The 16,377-nt window shown below is 47.9% G+C and overlaps 7 protein-coding genes across 7 annotated transcripts; 4 read left to right on the top strand and 3 right to left on the bottom strand.

The window, feature by feature from the left end:
- Positions 1-335: 335 nt before the first annotated feature.
- Positions 336-3,059, top strand: F5B22DRAFT_48819 (uncharacterized protein). Its single transcript, XM_047972311.1, has 3 exons — positions 336-935; positions 1,008-2,040; positions 2,199-3,059. Exons 1-3 carry the CDS (start codon positions 560-562, stop codon positions 2,350-2,352), a joined length of 1,563 nt encoding a protein of 520 aa, XP_047832739.1. The 5' UTR covers positions 336-559; the 3' UTR covers positions 2,353-3,059.
- Positions 2,706-4,788, top strand: F5B22DRAFT_49103 (glycoside hydrolase family 30 protein). Its single transcript, XM_047972353.1, has 2 exons — positions 2,706-3,687; positions 3,750-4,788. The coding sequence occupies exons 1-2, from the start codon at positions 3,059-3,061 to the stop codon at positions 4,534-4,536; spliced, it is 1,416 nt and encodes a 471-aa protein (XP_047832738.1). The 5' UTR covers positions 2,706-3,058; the 3' UTR covers positions 4,537-4,788.
- On the top strand, positions 4,789-6,281 carry F5B22DRAFT_48821 (3-ketoacyl-acyl carrier protein reductase). Its single transcript, XM_047972312.1, has 3 exons — positions 4,789-5,148; positions 5,218-5,871; positions 5,929-6,281. The coding sequence occupies exons 1-3, from the start codon at positions 5,041-5,043 to the stop codon at positions 5,944-5,946; spliced, it is 780 nt and encodes a 259-aa protein (XP_047832737.1). The 5' UTR covers positions 4,789-5,040; the 3' UTR covers positions 5,947-6,281.
- Positions 5,953-8,038, bottom strand: F5B22DRAFT_653689 (putative acyl-CoA dehydrogenase; the record flags this gene model as incomplete). Its single annotated transcript, XM_047979740.1, has 5 exons — positions 5,953-6,387; positions 6,461-6,577; positions 6,733-6,867; positions 6,981-7,342; positions 7,464-8,038. 5 exons carry the CDS (start codon positions 8,036-8,038, stop codon positions 6,254-6,256), a joined length of 1,323 nt encoding a protein of 440 aa, XP_047832736.1. The 3' UTR covers positions 5,953-6,253.
- A 555-nt stretch (positions 8,039-8,593) lies between these two features.
- Positions 8,594-9,799, bottom strand: F5B22DRAFT_634994 (uncharacterized protein; the record flags this gene model as incomplete). The annotated part of the gene is made up of 2 exons (XM_047977074.1): positions 8,594-9,582; positions 9,700-9,799. 2 exons carry the CDS (start codon positions 9,797-9,799, stop codon positions 8,594-8,596), a joined length of 1,089 nt encoding a protein of 362 aa, XP_047832735.1.
- Positions 9,800-11,418: 1,619 nt separating this feature from the next.
- Positions 11,419-13,661, top strand: F5B22DRAFT_653685 (tryptophan synthase beta subunit-like PLP-dependent enzyme). The gene is made up of 4 exons (XM_047979739.1): positions 11,419-11,731; positions 11,787-11,998; positions 12,061-12,347; positions 12,658-13,661. The coding sequence occupies exons 1-4, from the start codon at positions 11,479-11,481 to the stop codon at positions 13,322-13,324; spliced, it is 1,419 nt and encodes a 472-aa protein (XP_047832734.1). The 5' UTR covers positions 11,419-11,478; the 3' UTR covers positions 13,325-13,661.
- F5B22DRAFT_48601 (uncharacterized protein) lies at positions 13,554-15,264 on the bottom strand. The gene is made up of 4 exons (XM_047972290.1): positions 15,169-15,264; positions 14,888-15,105; positions 13,702-14,808; positions 13,554-13,643 (listed from the first exon to the last, which is right to left on the bottom strand). Exons 2-3 carry the CDS (start codon positions 15,067-15,069, stop codon positions 13,905-13,907), a joined length of 1,086 nt encoding a protein of 361 aa, XP_047832733.1. The 5' UTR covers positions 15,070-15,105; positions 15,169-15,264; the 3' UTR covers positions 13,554-13,643; positions 13,702-13,904.
- Between the last annotated feature and the right edge of the window lie 1,113 nt (positions 15,265-16,377).

The raw sequence follows: 16,377 nt of genomic DNA, 5'->3' as shown, positions 1-16,377 counted from the left end.
ATCAAAGGCGATTTTCCCCCATTAGTCAAATCCCGCTTCTTCCCTCAAGGGTAGACCTACGTGAGTACTAGACTGCTTACAATGGCAACTTGGAAGTTCCGCATCCCACAGATTCTCTGTCGAAGTAACGCTCTTGAATACCTTCTCGGATTTTGTGGGTAAAGTGGTAATGTACCCCACCTAAGCAAGCACACACTTCGTACTTATAAGTAAGAGGTACCTAATTGTACATACATACCGGTATGTATGAAGCAGTTGCCTACAGTACTAGGTAGCTCTCGTACCTATGTACCCGCCGATGATGACGTTCACGCGTGCCCTCGTCTCCTCGTCTCCTCGCCACAAACCACAAACGCGTTTTTGCCTGCAGCTGCTGATACGCCAGCCAGGCAGCATGCCATGTGCTAAGAAGTCAGACCCCGTCTGTATTTAGCTAACTCGGTGCCGTGCTATTCATCAATAAGACAAGCCTCGAGTTTGTCATTTTGACTATGGCTTGCTCCTGACCGACATACCCGCTTAACCAACTCTCTGCTCTACAAACGTGACGGTATGAGGAATGGCGATTCCCGTCCACAGCAACCCCGTCGGCGTCGGAAGTGTTGCTGATATAAACGGCGACAGCGACTACGGGTCTGACTTTTCGGTCGGCGAGGAGCAGCTGGTAGAAGAGATACTAGCGAACCTTGCGTCTGCCAACACAACTAAAACCACTGATACACAGCCTTCTGCGACGGCCAAAACGCCGGCGAGACAGGGTCACGATGGAGAAACTCGTGCACCTGCCTCAGCCGCCCTTGCGCGTCAGTCGTCGCACAGGGCAGGCAACTCTCCTAGACTCACTCAACCCCTGCCGGCCAAGACCGAGAGCACCACCACCACATCGCTTCTGGAGCAAGGTATCGTATCGTTGGATTCAGTCAGGTACCCGGATTGTAAGTGTACCGTGTTCGGCCATGCTCGGCCATCATCTTGCTAGATGTATCTGACTGACGAGCAGCGTCTAGTAAGCCGTGCGCTGTCTGATCTAGAGCCCGATAACCAGTCTGCTCACCACGAACTCCCTGCGACCGAAGAAGAATCAGATACCCGAACCCCTCTCCAGCGATTTCGAACCGCCCCCAAACGCCCTTTCACCGTGTCTGACTTTGCAGCCGGGGTGTGGTGCGAGCTCCAACACTGGTATACCCTTACTCGGCTTCCGGGTGGCAAGAAAACGGTGACCGTGGCCATGAAAGGTGGTTCGCGAGTACATCAAAGTCTAGAGGATGAGATACATTCTGCAGTCCAAATTAGTATTGCCTCGAAGGAAGAAGCCTTTGCCCTTCGCCTTTGGAATATCATCCAGGGATTACGCACGCTAAGGGATACAGGAATTACAAGAGAAATAGAGGTTTGGGGCACCGTCGAAGGAGAAATCTTGAATGGTGTCATCGACCAACTAAGCCACACGTCTCCAAATGCCAGCTTTGAGGAAGAATTGAATTCGTCCGCTTCGAGTCACCTTACACAGCAATCGTCTATCGTAGACTACATGGGCTCAAGTCGCAAAAAAGTGTACCTAACCGACGTCAAGACGCGGGACTCAGATAGATTACCCACTGGTAAAGCAGTAACACCCGCGAAAGTGCAACTGTATTTATACCACCGACTACTTTCCAACATGGCTGCAGATAAGCTGGACTATTCTGTTATCTTTGAGCGCTATGGTCTAAATGGCGAGGCCCGTTTCTCAGATGGCTTCATAGCGCAGATTGGTAGTCTTCACGATGAAGTATTCTATGACGCCGAGTCCGAGGTGGAAGAAACGCCGGTTGAGAGATCATCGCCTGACCTCATAGCGTATCGGACCATTTCCCAAATTATACCATTACTCAAAGCTGAACTCAAAGAAACCTTTCCTCTCGGACCGGCGTCTATTGGTAATCTTCTCTCTGTTGAATATCGCCACCGCAGTGATGGACGCCTTCTCGGTAATAATGCCTTTGCTACCGACGAGGAGGGGATCGATGAATACATGAAGTGGAGTCTTCAATGGTGGTAAGTAGTTTCCTGAAGTCAATTATCCCCTCTCCCCCCCCCTTTCCCCCCTTGGGTGGGTTTCAACCTAACTCCCCCCAATTCGCTCCTACATGCTCCGGCACATGAGCCGAATCCCTTCCTTATCTGGCAATTACTAACTCCAGCGTATATCATAGGCGCGGCGAGCGAAAACCTCAGGGTGTTAGCATAGAAGAAACATATAAATGTAATTGGTGTGAGTTTGCTGAGATCTGTGAGTGGCGGAAAGATAAAGAGAGAGAATATTTGAAAAGGAAGAAGAAAGGCAAGGCAGTTTTTAAGCCTGTGTAGTCCCGGCTATTCTAACCTTGCTTGCTGGTAGCCTCTTCTAGCCTTGTCCAACATACTTTCGATGAAGAATGGAGCCACCATTGAGGATATAGGCTAAGAATTCAAGTGGCCATGCAAAGAGATATATGTATGCCTATATAACACTAAATGAGGGGTTGTATTCTACAATTCTGTCAACCATGAACACCATCTTGTTTGCGTGAATAGTGGTAATAGTTTTGCCTCGTGGAAGCTAACTTTTCACGTAGTTGCCTGCTTCGTGCCCTTCTGTATGTGACGAGAAATTGGGACCAGCTGCTAATATAGGTCATTCCTCCATCAGTATTTCATATATCACATGCGTTGCCAAGCTTGCCAATGCATTTAGCCGCCTTCTTTGCTCCGTCGCTGTTTCTATGAATACGGAGGGAACCGACTCAAGGTCAATTATAGTGTTTAACATGAAATGCCGCCATGAGATAAGAAACCATCCATCACGGCGAGACCCGGCAAAATGACCCAAGGACGAGTAGTGGTTACTGGGCTAATGAGGGGGGGGACAATTGGGAGGAAACCTGGTCGGCAATGTAGGTTCCATTCGTACCACCGGCTAGTCAATACCAAAGCCTGCGTCTTTCATATAAGTGTATATCTAGGTTGGAGATGCTACCGTTGCTGCTTTTGTAAGTGGGCGTGTTAGCCAACCGGTCAACAAGAACTGTTTAGAATGACTCCCTGGTTTGGTCTGGTCGTGGGGGCTTTGCCCCTCATGGTGGTTGCGGACCACAATCTGGCAGCTCGACAGTCGAGTGCTTTTATAACAGTGAATTTGGATCAGAAGTATCAGATTATCGATGGCTTTGGGTGTTCCGAGGCGTTTCAAAGAGCGGTGCAGATATCGAAACTAACCGAGGCTCAACAGCAATATACTCTTGACTTGCTGTTCAGCACGACAAATGGAGCAGGCTTATCCATCTTGCGAAACGGGATTGGATCTTCACCAGATATGAGCTCTGACCATATGGTCTCTATCCAACCAAAGAGCCCAGGGGGCCCATCAAGCACACCACAATATGTTTGGGATGGGTCGGACAATAAGCAGCTCTGGGTTTCTCAAGAGGCCATCAAGCGAGGTGTCCAAACCATCTATGCCGATGCATGGAGTGCGCCAGGCTATATGAAGACCAATGGCAACGATGCGAACGGAGGGTCACTATGCGGAGGTAGCGGTGCCAGCTGCTCGAGTGGCGACTGGAGACAAGCCTACGCCAACTATTTGGTCCAATATATCAAATTCTACCTCGAAGCTAACGTGACGATTACGCATGTAGGTTTCCTCAATGAACCTGAACTCACGTAAGTGACCTCATGTTCTCAAGATTGAGGCCAATGCTGACATAGAGCATCTAACCGCACAGCACAAGCTACGCCTCGATGAGATCCAGCGGAATGCAAGCCGCAGATTTCATAAAGATTCTAGGCCCAACACTCCAAAAGGCGAATTTAACCGTGGGCATAACATGCTGCGATGCCGAAGGATGGAATAGCCAAGTTGGAATGCTAGGGCAACTGGCGTCGGTTGATCAGTACATTTCAACGATCACAGCGCATTCATACACGTCGTCGCCAGGCTCACCGATGAATACACGGCACCGCGTTTGGCAAACTGAAGCAGCTGATCTGAACGGGAACTGGCAGGGGGCATTCTACAGCTCCGGCGGGGCCGGCGAGGGGATGACATGGGCGAATAACATCCACACAGCGGTCGCGAATGCAAACGCGTCAGCGTATCTGTATTGGATCGGGGCGCAGACTGGGACGACAAACTCGAAGCTCATCCGCATCGACGGCAACACGGTTACCCCGTCGAAGCGTTTGTGGGCATTTGCACAGTTCAGCCGCTACGCGCGACCTGGGGCGGTACGGGTGGGCGTGCGCGGCGCGCCGTCAGGTGTAAGAACGACGGCCTTCCAGAATGTCGATGGATCCGTGGCCGTCGTATTCATTAACGGCGGAACGTCTGCGGTATCGGTACAGGTCAAGACGACTGCGGGGTCCTCATTTACTGCTGCAGGCACCACTGCGTTCCTGACCGATAATAACCATGATTGTGATGAGATTGCGGCTTCGTTTAACAATGCCACAGCGAGCGCGAGTCTACCCGGAAGAAGTATAGTAACGGTTATACTGAGACAGTCGAATTGAGGGCAGATAGAAACAAAGCTGAGTGGTCCTTTCCTCTAGGCAATTGGGGTACTGAAGCATCATTGAATCAAGTGCATGTCCCTTTTTCTTTCTTTTTCTTTCTCCCCCCCTTTTTTATTCGTTCTTTTTGGGGCGTTCTTATTAGGTATCTTTGAATTTCGGGGGCAACCGAACCCAAGGCACCACATGTGGACAGTTGCAAGGGCTGCTACGTCGTACAGTCACGACAGTGAAGACCTGGCTTGGCTATTGATCGCCAAGGCTACGAAATTAAGTTCATCAACTCCTCAAACTTACCTAACTGATCAACATGCGGCATCGTGTGTGTGATTCTCGCCGCATCGGAGTTTAAAGTACCGCCCATCGGCGTTAGGTCACCCTCATAGAAACCCCGAAATTCTACACAGATAACAAAATTGTATAAGTAATTGGAATACCGTTTCATCTTTGCTGCCGATGGAATCATACTAGCTTCCTCGGTACAACTTCATTCACACCTACATCATGGCAGACTGCGCTCTACCTCTGTTTAGCAAGGTTGCTCTTGTCACAGGCGGTTCGAGAGGCATTGGCGAAGGCATAGCGATGGAACTCGCGAGACGCGGAGCAACAGTAAGTCCCAAGTTGAACGATTAGTTTCATAGAGCTATCATAATGCTTAAACTGAGATGTGAAAATAAGGTTGTTATTACCTACGTTTCAACGAAAAGTGAGACGCGAGTGAAAGAGATATGCGCCAAGATTGAAGCGCTCCCTCACAAACCTTCCGCACATGGCATCCAAGCAGATCTAAGTTCCCTCACGGGACCCGAATTAGTGACATCTTCCCTCCTAGCATGGAATGGCAGTATTCCATCAATTGACATCCTCGTCAACAACGCCGGGGTGGAGATTGTCAAAGATCTTGGGCAAATAAGTATCAACGACTACGATACCGTATTTAATCTCAATGTCCGGGGGGTTATCTTGCTAATGCAAGCGCTACTCCCATATCTAGCCAATAATGGACGCATTATCAATGTTGGGTCGGTGGGCGGGAGGAGTGCATTCAAAAGTCTGAGCCTGTACTGTGCCTCCAAGGCTGCCTTGGAGGGCCTGACGCGATGCTGGGCAGCAGAGCTCGGCAGCAACGGTACGACTGTAAACTGCGTCTGCCCTGGTCCTGTCCAAAGTGAGCTTCTTGACAATATCCCTCAGGATATAGTAGAGATGCAGAAAGCAACCACTCCCCTTGGGAACCGACTAGGCACTATCGAGGAGATCGCCAACGTTGTTGCCGGCCTTGCTGGTAAGGACGGTGCTTGGATCACTGGACAAGTGATTAGTGCTAGTGGCGTAAGTGTCGCCAACTTTCAAGACCTATAGCCTCATCCTATTCTAACATATCTCTAGGGCTGGGCGGTATATTAGCCCGCTTATGACGGAATGGTGGTGGATGCACAACTGAAATCCGATTTCAAATACTACCTATGTACATATGGGGATTTCTCTCAACCGGTATTGAGGGGCATTAGGGCGATGTTGAGGTATCCATTTCTCACAAGTGAAATGTAGAGTGGAAAATGATATCGGCTTGGCCGCAATAAAGGAAACGCCGAAACAGCGTGGCGGACGTGATATCATTAGAATAATGGATATCGTTGAGGGTCAACCAGGGTGAAGCTACAGGAATCCTATCTAGGTCTTATACAAAGCCAAGCCATTATATCTGGCATATCTATATTTTTGCCTTGGCTTCAAGAGCTTTCGTATTTGCCTGGTATATTTTCACAAGCTGGCGTACGGCAAGATCCAACAAGACGTCTTCACTGCCACCAGGAATTCTTGCTCCAGGGACCTCGCGGTAGATCACTGTTAAGTACAAGTATTAGACCATTTGTATCTCTTTATCAGTATCTCAGACAGTTTAAGATGTGATACATACTCTCTACCAGCTCGCCTTGACCACTGCGTGTATAGCCATTTCCTCCAAACAAAATGACGGCTGTACTTGTGCATTCATGGAAAATCATACCGGCCTGTGCCTTGAGAAGGCCGGTCACTATAGTTCGCCGAAGTCAGTAATTACTCTTTCGGGGAATGAGGGAGCTGGTTTTGGGAGCTGTGTATGCGCTTGCAACGTTCTTGCGGCTCCAACAGATAATTCTAGCCTCAAGCGCTAATAACATGAAGATGATGATTTCAGGGGTAGCATACTGCCTCCAAGCTCGCGGTCGGCGTCATTTTTCGGCATTCGCGACATCTGGTAGGCGAACTGTTCCACCCAAGCCCATTGGCTCTCTAGGAGGCCTCCGGCTTTGGCTAATCGGTGGCGAACAACGGGCTGGTCCACTGCAATATTATCAGAAAGTCAGCCTTTAGAACATGATATTAAAGAGTTGGCCATGTGTAGTGTGTATCCTTGGCAGCTAATTCATAAGATAGATTACATAGATACCACTTACTTAACGGTTTTCCAAATGCTTCTCGTTTCATAACATATTCGAAAGTGGTTGAAAGTGCAACTCTAGCCTGTCGCGTGACACCTATAGCGACAGCTAATCTCTCGTGGTTAAAGTTCGTCATTATATATCGCATACCCATACCCTCGACGCCGATGAGATTTTCAGTCGGAACCTTGACGTCATCGAGTTCGATATACGTGGTCCCGGCAGACACTTGACCAGCCACCTTGAGGCGATGCATGCTAACGCCTAGGTAGCCTTTCAACGGGACAACAAGTAAAGACAAGCCTGATGCACCGGATCCAGGGGGTCCTGTTCGCACTGCCATGGTCGCATAGTCTGACCAGATGCCATTTGTAATCCTAACCCCCATTAGCACAACTTATCGGTTTATACAAGCCGGGGAAAACATGGCGAAGCGAGGGGTAAGAAGATTTTTTCTAGAAGGGTTGAGGGAGGGAACAAGAAAGAAGAGAAACATGCCACTTCTTCGTCCCATTAACAATATAGTACTTGCCACAAGAGCTTTTCACAGCTACTGTAGTGATACTCGCAACATCGCTGCCTGCATCGGGCTCAGTAATGGCGATGCAGCATCTCTTCTTCCCGGTGAGAAGGTCGGGAAGGACCCTTTCCTGAAGTGCTTGGTTTCCGAACTTGATAATCGGCGGGATGCCGAAAGCGAAGCCTGTCGTCAGGCTGCCTGATGGACCAGCGAGACCCGAACGAGCCATTTCGTCAATGAAGATAAGGGAATGCATATAATCGAAATCTTCGACCTTGAGACCACCAAGAAGCTCATAGATGCCGAGGCGCTTGAGCCAATCGACGGGCAGCGGGGCCGGCAGCGTCGGCAACAACATATTCGCCTCAGCAAATTCACGAAAAACACGGTCTGGAACCGTTTCGGCTTTGTCCCATTCAATAGCATTGTCTAAAAGGTGTTTCTGGATGAACGGACGGATAGCCTTTTGGAACTTGTGGTGGGAATCTGTGTAGTATGCTGATGGCAGTCCCATCAGCCATGAAGGTTCAGAAAAAGGAATTGAAACCAGCATGACGATAATAAATAATTTGACGTTCTGAAATCGTGAAGCAGGCAAGCCGTTGTTGTGACAGAGTAAGTACGTGCAGGTAGACGGAATGCGAACGGCTGACTTCAATGGGAGGGGAAGATAAACAGTGCCAGCTGGAACTTTGCCAAGGCTATAAAGTGGTTGATGCTTACAGCTGCGCCACGGCCTTCACCGAGTAATCTTAGTGTTTTCCTCGCGATCTCGTACCTGGAAAGGAGGTGTAGGTCTTGGATGAATATCTTTCAACTAATTTCTATACTAGCTGGTAAAAATTAGGATAGATAACATCTATCCAGGACATTGGCTCGAGCGCTAAAGATGCATAACTCGGGTTGCCCTTATCTACAAAATTGATCCCAGTGTCCCTTAGTTGTTGATATATCAGTTTGCAATAGTCTTCTCACGTGTTATTCAAGTCAATAGAACCACTAATAGCGAGAAGAGTAGTTGGTTTTGATAGGTTTATCAGAGTTCCTAGCACCTTCGCATGGTACTCATTGCCTATTGCTTGCCATGCGCGCCGGTTTCTCGACAGTATCAGATTTTCCCAGTTCTTCCCTCTTCCAGTATCTTAAGTACGTGATGCAGCTCCTTGGTGCGGCTCCAAAGATCTCCAGGCCCTTTCTGATCCTGCCTTCGCAGCCACTCCTCGACACTCTTAATCCTTCCGGGGTGAATGCGATTCAGAAACTCGTAATCTCGCTTCAAAATTCCCTTGTTATCACCAGAGTTTCTGAAAACCTCGAAGAATGCCCCGAAGTTCTGGCGCAGTGTCATCGTCGCTGGATCGTTCGGATCCGCGTTGTACCCGGCGGGGGAGTCGACTTTGGGCCCAAAAACTGTTTCGAGATGCTTCTGCAAATCGACATCATCCCACTGAGCTGGATGGCCTGTCACAGCTGTGAAAGCGCGGGTGTATTCGGTGAACGTTACATGATCCAACGCTACGGCAAGGTCCAATCCATCTGCCTCGGCAGGGTGATCGAAGAGATACTTGACATAAAAGCCACAATCATCGAGAGCTGTAAAAGGCACCGCACCACCTGCAAGTGGGATACGCCAAACAGCTGTATCGTTTTCCACTACGGGTGCAAAGGGAGTCGCCTTTCCAAGGGTCATCTCAATATATGGTCCGGTGGTGAATAGTGCAGAGCGCATTTTGACCAGGGTCCTAAATTCCGTATCCCTATTCTGGGAGAGTATAAACTCACCCACACGCCCTTTACCGTCATAATGCCCAGCATGGAACTGTGGACGAAATCCAGATTTCTTGTACGCATAGTCCAAATTACCAAGAACGAAGAGCTGAACGCCTGCCTCAATAGCAAGTTCCCAGGCACGGATGGTCCAGAAGATTTCTGACTTCTCCCCGCTGTTGAACCCATCAATATTGACGAAAGCACCCCAGGCGCCACGGAATAGACTGCGAAGGTCAGATTCCGAGGCGAAAGTACCGATGACGGGCTCAACAGGTCCATAAGATTGGAGTTCCTTGAAACGGGCGTTTGTTGAGTCTCGGGTAAGGGCTTTATCACACATGCTGGAGTCAGTAATTGCCAGATAGGGGAAGGGTTTAACTCAATTTTCGGAATATGAGACCCGAAATCTGCCCGAAGGAGAATCAATGAGTCCATCAAACTAACCTCGGACCGTGTATTGCCCGGACGACACCAGAGCTTTTACCACGGGAATTCCTTGCGCTCCGGTTGCGCCTATTACTGATATAAGGCGAATGGTAGTCATTGTAGGGGATTAGGGTGAGATAAATCAAGTGCTGATGGGGAGTTCGAAAGGTTGATATCTGGTGGTTTAATGCTGGGTGTTCTCTCTTATATAATAAAGTTCATTGTATAATGGAGGAGTCAGTCATTGCGTATATTTACAATTCAAATATCACAATATCTGATTACTTAGCTAAAATTTGTTCTCGAATAGTGTGCCAATTGACTTCATGCAACGTAGAGTTTACTCAACATTATTGCTAGAATAATGTGATTTAAAGCCATGATCAGTAAACAGAAGAAACTGCTTTAGGCTTCAAATGCCTAGGTCTGGGGAGATGCCGAGGATCAGTAATCACTGTTGAAACCCCTTGTCTTTAGGTTTTAACCACTGGTATGAATACTTAATATTTACAGTGAATTATGTCTGGTATCTCACCACAGTCGGTCTCGAATGCAGAGTCGCCATATAACCCAATAATCTAGCTCACCCACTTGCATTCCCCGCCCCCAAAATTTGCTTCATACTTCAGCAGCTTCTAGTTCCAAGAAACTACCACATTCCACCCTCGCACACAATAATACAGCACACGACCATGAGTTGAACACCACGGCGGTATGGAGTTGGCGCGCGAGGCCTCCGGCCACAGCTAGGTCCGCTGGTCCGCCTCCGAATACGAGCACATCTCACTCCAATCTAGTTCTTGACCCGGAGCCTTCGCTGTTACATGCGCGTACTGCCAGACATGCAATTCGCCTACGGTTCTGGGCGCAATGCAGTCTTTTCATGACCTTGAAGCCATATGGAATATTGAAAGTACGGTTATGTAAACCTGGGTTCTTGACACAGGCCAGTTAGTCCTAGGCGATCGGGACTGGCAGTCCAATTGTATATATATTTAAATTCAAATCACCAAGGCCAGGAAGGAATTAGATAGCTAACAATACCCTAGGCAGTCCTAGCGGTTTATTGTAGTGTGAATAGCTTCTATGCCAAGCTCATTTATCTGCCCTGGTGACAATGATAATGCCAATCACACACCGACTACAAAATAATGGTATAACGTTATTTATTCAGTAGGGTCAGGTATAAGACTACCTCTCCAATATATACCCATATATAAAATCCCAAGAGACGTACGATTTTTATCACGGAGTAGTGAAACCTGTCATATAAAGGCCGTTAATCTTTACGGGGTTATCGGCGTCGTTTATTCCGTTAAAATTTCCAACGCTCAAGCTTCATCTACGGAATTAGGACCTAAGTGTTACCTCTCCAATGTTGAGTTATGTCTCACGCAAGTAAAAGCCGGTAGCACGGTACAATGACCCACACACATGTCTATACGGATGTATCCCTCCACACCACTGTGTTTAGACTGCTCCTCAAGGCAATATAACCTACTAATCACCACTTATAACCTCGTATGTCATCATCCAATAATGCATGAGACCTCTTGGTGATTTGGCGCTTTGGGTTGGTATAGGCTGACTGGCCGACTTAGATCTCACCAAATCGAGCCCGGACTTTAGCTAACAGAAACACCCGAGTTCCGTCGGGGTCACTTCTGAATGGCATAGAGCTATATAATAGTAGCTATGTCGATGAGAGTATTGCGAGTTAGCTACGGCTGCCTTACCATACCATACAACGTTTATCGATTGCCTGTATTAGTTACTTCTTACAGCTGGTTAGTAAAAATGACTGTCGTACTCATTACTGGTGCCAACCGTGGCATCGGCTTCGCTATTGCTCAGGCCATTTCCGTCTCTCTTCCAACAAGCACTGTGGTCATTGGTTCCCGTGATATCAGTCTTGGCGAAGATGCTGTAAGGCGTTTGCAGATGGGTGGAGTAGCCACTGCTTTATATACCGTTCCCCTGGACATTGAGAACGATGCATCTATAGCCACTGCGGCAAATATCATGGAAGAGCGTTTTGGAAAACTCGATAGTAAGCCTCATACTTCTATCTACGTCTCTACACCAACCCATGCTAATGTGATCAGTCTTAATCAATAATGCTATCAGGCTTGATACCTCCTACCCGACTGAGATGGAAGCGTCACGTGAGATCTCTAACTCGAATTTTAACAATGCTGTAACATCAAACAATATTGTTACCCGCACTTTTACAGCACTGCTTCGAAAAGCTCCATGGCCAAGAGTGATTATGATTTCTAGTACTCGTGGGAGTATTCAGAGAACTGTGAACAGAGAGGTTTGAATCCCCCTTTGTACCACGCACATAGGAAGATTAATATCTGATAAACACATACGCAGCTCCCGCCTGTTGTCTCTTTTGACTACTGCATCACCAAGACTGCCTTAAACATGCTCACCGTGCAATTACAAGCTGCAGAGGATGGCAATGCCGAAAGTGACAACAAGATTACGTATTGGCTTGCGAGTCCAGGCTACTGCAAGACGGGATTCAATGGATTCAAAGGTCATAAAGACCCTCTTGAATGTGCGGAAGTAGTATTACGATTGCTAAAGTCAAACCGAGGTGAAATTCGCGGTGGGACATTTTGGGAGTTTGAAAAGGGACATTTTCGAGAGGTTCCTTGGTAAAGGGTGTAAATCTCGATACCAGTGGAGTTATGATAGCGTCAAGTCATAATCTAAAGATATTTCCTTTGATAAACTTTTTAAACCGTTTCCTTATTATTTACACAGAGTTGCAGTTTACGAAAACAAGGACTTAAGCTATGCCTTTATATACGCGATTGCTATTAGCCAGCAGGTACTAGGTAATGCTTCCTTAATATTTTGCCTTAGTGTTAATACCTCTTTTCCCATTCCGTGGTTATGGACTCATATTTTGAAATGGCAGCTCGGTGAGCCGCATTTATAAGCACATATATTAAACCTCTCTAGTTCCATCAAGAAAAGCCGCAAACAATGTAACACACAAAACCCCCTTCAAACCAGAGGACTTTCATACAGCAGGGCCATTCAAGCTCAGAGGCACAGTGTCCAAGTGTCCAAGTTGTCGGTGCAGCCGGGCCACAGACAATTGATCAGGACATCTACGGGAAATCACCGAATTGGCGCCGCGTATGCAGCACAAACCCTCTCCAAGCCCCTCACTGTCGTACGTCTAGAAACTGTGGTGCCCGAAAAGTTGGAAAAGATTCAAATATATGGCATAGACGTGGTTCTCTATGGAAGTGAAACTGGTCTGGCAGAACAGCATGCCCAGCGACTTGCTAAATCTCAAGGGTACACTTACATCTTGCCTTACAACGATCCTGATGTTATAGCAGGACAAGGAACAATCGGCCTTGAGATTATGGGGCCGTGCGAGCAGGTAGACAGTATCTTCGTTTCCATGGGTGGTGGCGGGCTTATATGTGGCATTGAGGCAGTCGTTAAACCCTTTAGTCCACGTACCAAGGCCTATGGTATTGCGGCAACTAACTCGAAGGCACTTGGAGATTCTATGGCCGTCGGCCGTGTGGTTGAGACAAAACATCAACATACCCTAGCCGATGCGATGGCCGGTGACATCGACGTAGAATGTAATGAGAAAGATATCTGGTGAGCCTTAAAAGAGCTTGCTTTCAAGGAGAATATGATCGTTGAGGGTCCTGCTGCTCTCACCCTTGCAGGGTTCAACAAGATTGTACACCCATTAACTGGAGAGACCAGTGTTATTGTGGTCTGAGGAGAAAATTTCAACCTTGATATCATCCGAAACCCAATTTTTGGCTAGTACCAACACCCAAGGAACGAGCTGGATCAACTCCCCCTAATTATATGGTGGCTGGAATTAAGGTAGCTTTTTGAATCAATATGCTCGACAGACAGTGATTGGTTCAACTCAGGAAAAAGGTCGTGTCAGGAGTACATGTATATCGCACCTGAGTGAAGCTAGGTCATAAGTAGGTAGCACCTAGATATCAGATAGATCAAACTTACAGGGATAAGGGTCTGGTGGCATTGATTCCTGGCTGTTCTAGACACTCCGGGAAGGCCCTCGCCCTTGTTTACCTGATTTCTAAGCTGCCTCTACTCTCCTGCGGGGGTTGTAAGACTACAAGGCACGCGTACATAAGTGATGATAATTAATCTAATAGTACTCTGCGAATATTTCACTTCTTAGTCGATGATAATGAGTAAGTTTACCAATTAGTCATCTCCTGAAATATCTGATTCATAACACCATATCTGAGATCCAAGATGTTATTGTGGCTGGTCTTTGGGATTGTCTCACTATAGTAGTCGATTAAGTCGCCACGTTGCTCTGGTCTCCAACAATGATTCAACCATGCAGGGGCACTTTTGGTCCCAATCATGCCATCAGACTCTGCAAAGAAGACGTGGACCTTTAGGGGTGGGACTATGTCAGAGTCGACTGTACGTCGCTTCCTCTCGGCTTCGGCCAACAGAGGAACAAGTGTGTCGTAATCTTTCCAGGTGCCCCAACACCCCGGGTAAGCGTCTCTTTTTAATAGGAGAAGAGAGTCTTGACTAATGCCACTGACATCCTCATTCGTAATTCGACGGAAGAGCTCCGAAGATAAGCTCTCCTCTAGGGCGACGGCATCTGGATCAACACCTTGGTCTAAAGGGGCGGTGACTTGACTTAGAGATGGTACCAGTCCAGAGAGAATGTTGCTGAACTGGAAGGCCGAACCCATGTTACCAACGACCTGAAGGAGCCTGTCATAGCTACCGACGAGGCCATTTGGCAAGAGCCCAGCAATCTTAAGAGCTGAGACACCCGAGTGGGAGGGGTGAACCCAGGGTGTCAATAGGGCCACGTAGGGACGAACTGGATGAAGTAGGTGGCGTAGGTGGAAGACCACGTTCATGGCATAGATAGAGCCGCCGCTATAGCCGACTACAGAGACATAGCGGATAGCGAGATGCTTCAACAGAGTTTCGACGATGTCCAGCCAGACACGGACGCGGTCGGACAATGGCACGTCGCTTGTTGTTCCGCCAAAGCCAGGTCGGTCTGGACATATAACCCTAATGCCGTTCTCCTGGGCAAGCTTGTCCTTGGTGGTGAGCAAATAGCGGCTAAAAGACGACTCAGCACAGTGAGTCAGCAAGTGTAGATGTAGCGAAAACTGCATACACGAAGGGTGGCTGCATTCACCTTCCTAGCAACGGCCCACAGAATAGCAAAACGTGTTCATTGTTGCGATGGCCGAAATCAGCGTAGGTCACCTTGAATTCAGTAGCTCGGCTGGCACCAGAAGGTAGCCTAAAGGTCTGGTGAAAACGCTCATCGTCTAGGTATTGGGATACCGTAGCATTTGCCTCACTGCTGCTTGCCATGTCGACGATAATGTATTTAGGTACCTTGGTTAGGCGCTATTCGCAACCAGATGAGTACGGGTAAGTCGATGTCGAGGGTGAGTCAAGCAAGACACGTACTTGGTAGTTTTGTTGATGGTACCATCCTTTGTTATATAGGTAACTTCTCCTTGTCAACAGGTCGAACGCTTCTGTTCCAATGATTGGCTATCCTTATTTAGCGTACTTGGCATACCTACACACGTGGTACGTACTATGGTGAAGCCATCTCTACTATGTTACGCACGCATACTGTATGAATAGCACCTAGCATAGTAAAGAGGCGAGAGAGGTAACCTGTCAAGAAGACTACATACCTATCGAAGGTAGCGGTAGGCAGACACTGTCGTTGCCTCCGAATTTGACCTCTACCAGGAGACGCTGTAGATCTGAAGGGCTCTCTGGTCGCGATTGGATCTCTCTGCTAGTGGGATAGGTATCTAAGACGCTACATTCCCAGCATTCCATCCCATGCCTATCAGAATGGTACTGCCCGTGTTATGTACATAGAGGGGAATCTCCAATTTTGCATATTTAGAAGCCACATATGCGTATAGCTTTACGTATGTACATAGGCAACTCTTTCGTACACTATGGAAACGTGATTAGAATAACTCGTGTACTATGTAGATCGATCAAGGTAAGCATCATGTACTCCAAGCCGAGGTTTTAGTGACGATGATGGGTAAGCCAAGGGTTTCCACCAACCGCGGGCCCCTCTCGAAATCCACCTTCACTTATGCGCTACCTGTAGCCTTTCCCAGTTATAGTAAGTAGGTATCCCTACATCCCTACAATCTACTGCAGTCATTCCTCCGCCTCCGACCATCGATCAGCATTCATAATGTAGACTCGTTATCGCAATCAGCTACATGTTTCGTAGTACGCGCTGATGTATCGTTAGTCGATGATTTATTGTTCGTTAACTGCAGTGCAAACTGCAGTGCAAACTGCAGTGCAAACTGCAGTGCAAACTGCAGTGCAAACTGCAGTGCAAACTGCAGTGCAAACTGCAGTGCAAACTGCTAAATCTAAGGCGGAGGCTCTCGGAGACTGGGGGTTATAATCAATCGACCTCAATCGACCCTTGACCGCTAGGGTTTTCTGCTTGGGCGAACAGGGATGGTTACATTCGGGCTTTGACACCGCAACTCAGCCCTAAGGCAGGTAAGTTCTCTGGGCAGGTGACTAAACCAGTCGCTCCCTTCCAACCGGCCAGACGTATCCTGCCAAAACGCTGATTACTCAACGCCTCCATCCCCTGTTCTTCCCTCCGCGGAGTGACATCCA

Source organism: Xylaria bambusicola (assembly GCF_022495145.1).
Source record: "Xylaria bambusicola strain CBS 139988 unplaced genomic scaffold F5B22scaffold_11, whole genome shotgun sequence".
Classification (NCBI taxonomy): domain Eukaryota; kingdom Fungi; phylum Ascomycota; class Sordariomycetes; order Xylariales; family Xylariaceae; genus Xylaria; species Xylaria bambusicola.
The sequence above is the reverse complement of the archived record's forward strand: the minus strand, read 5'-3'. Positions and strand labels throughout refer to the sequence as shown.

Bases quoted from the DNA above. Each gene is read 5' to 3' on its own strand.
- F5B22DRAFT_48821 (XM_047972312.1), top strand. From the start codon at position 5,041: ATGGCAGACTGCGCTCTACCTCTGTTTAGCAAGGTTGCTCTTGTCACA. The intron at 5,149-5,217 runs GTAAGTCCCAAG...TGTGAAAATAAG, and splicing joins TCGCGAGACGCGGAGCAACA to GTTGTTATTACCTACGTTTC.
- F5B22DRAFT_653685 (XM_047979739.1), top strand. From the start codon at position 11,479: ATGACTGTCGTACTCATTACTGGTGCCAACCGTGGCATCGGCTTCGCT. The intron at 11,732-11,786 runs GTAAGCCTCATA...TAATGTGATCAG, and splicing joins GCGTTTTGGAAAACTCGATA to TCTTAATCAATAATGCTATC. The intron at 12,348-12,657 runs GTAAAGGGTGTA...AAACCTCTCTAG, and splicing joins CATTTTCGAGAGGTTCCTTG to TTCCATCAAGAAAAGCCGCA.
- F5B22DRAFT_49103 (XM_047972353.1), top strand. From the start codon at position 3,059: ATGACTCCCTGGTTTGGTCTGGTCGTGGGGGCTTTGCCCCTCATGGTG. The intron at 3,688-3,749 runs GTAAGTGACCTC...CTAACCGCACAG, and splicing joins CTCAATGAACCTGAACTCAC to CACAAGCTACGCCTCGATGA.
- F5B22DRAFT_48819 (XM_047972311.1), top strand. From the start codon at position 560: ATGGCGATTCCCGTCCACAGCAACCCCGTCGGCGTCGGAAGTGTTGCT. The intron at 936-1,007 runs GTAAGTGTACCG...AGCAGCGTCTAG, and splicing joins TTCAGTCAGGTACCCGGATT to TAAGCCGTGCGCTGTCTGAT. The intron at 2,041-2,198 runs GTAAGTAGTTTC...CGTATATCATAG, and splicing joins AAGTGGAGTCTTCAATGGTG to GCGCGGCGAGCGAAAACCTC.
- F5B22DRAFT_48601 (XM_047972290.1), bottom strand. From the start codon at position 15,069: ATGGCAAGCAGCAGTGAGGCAAATGCTACGGTATCCCAATACCTAGAC. The intron at 14,809-14,887 runs GTGAATGCAGCC...GTCGTCTTTTAG, and splicing joins TGTGGGCCGTTGCTAGGAAG to CCGCTATTTGCTCACCACCA.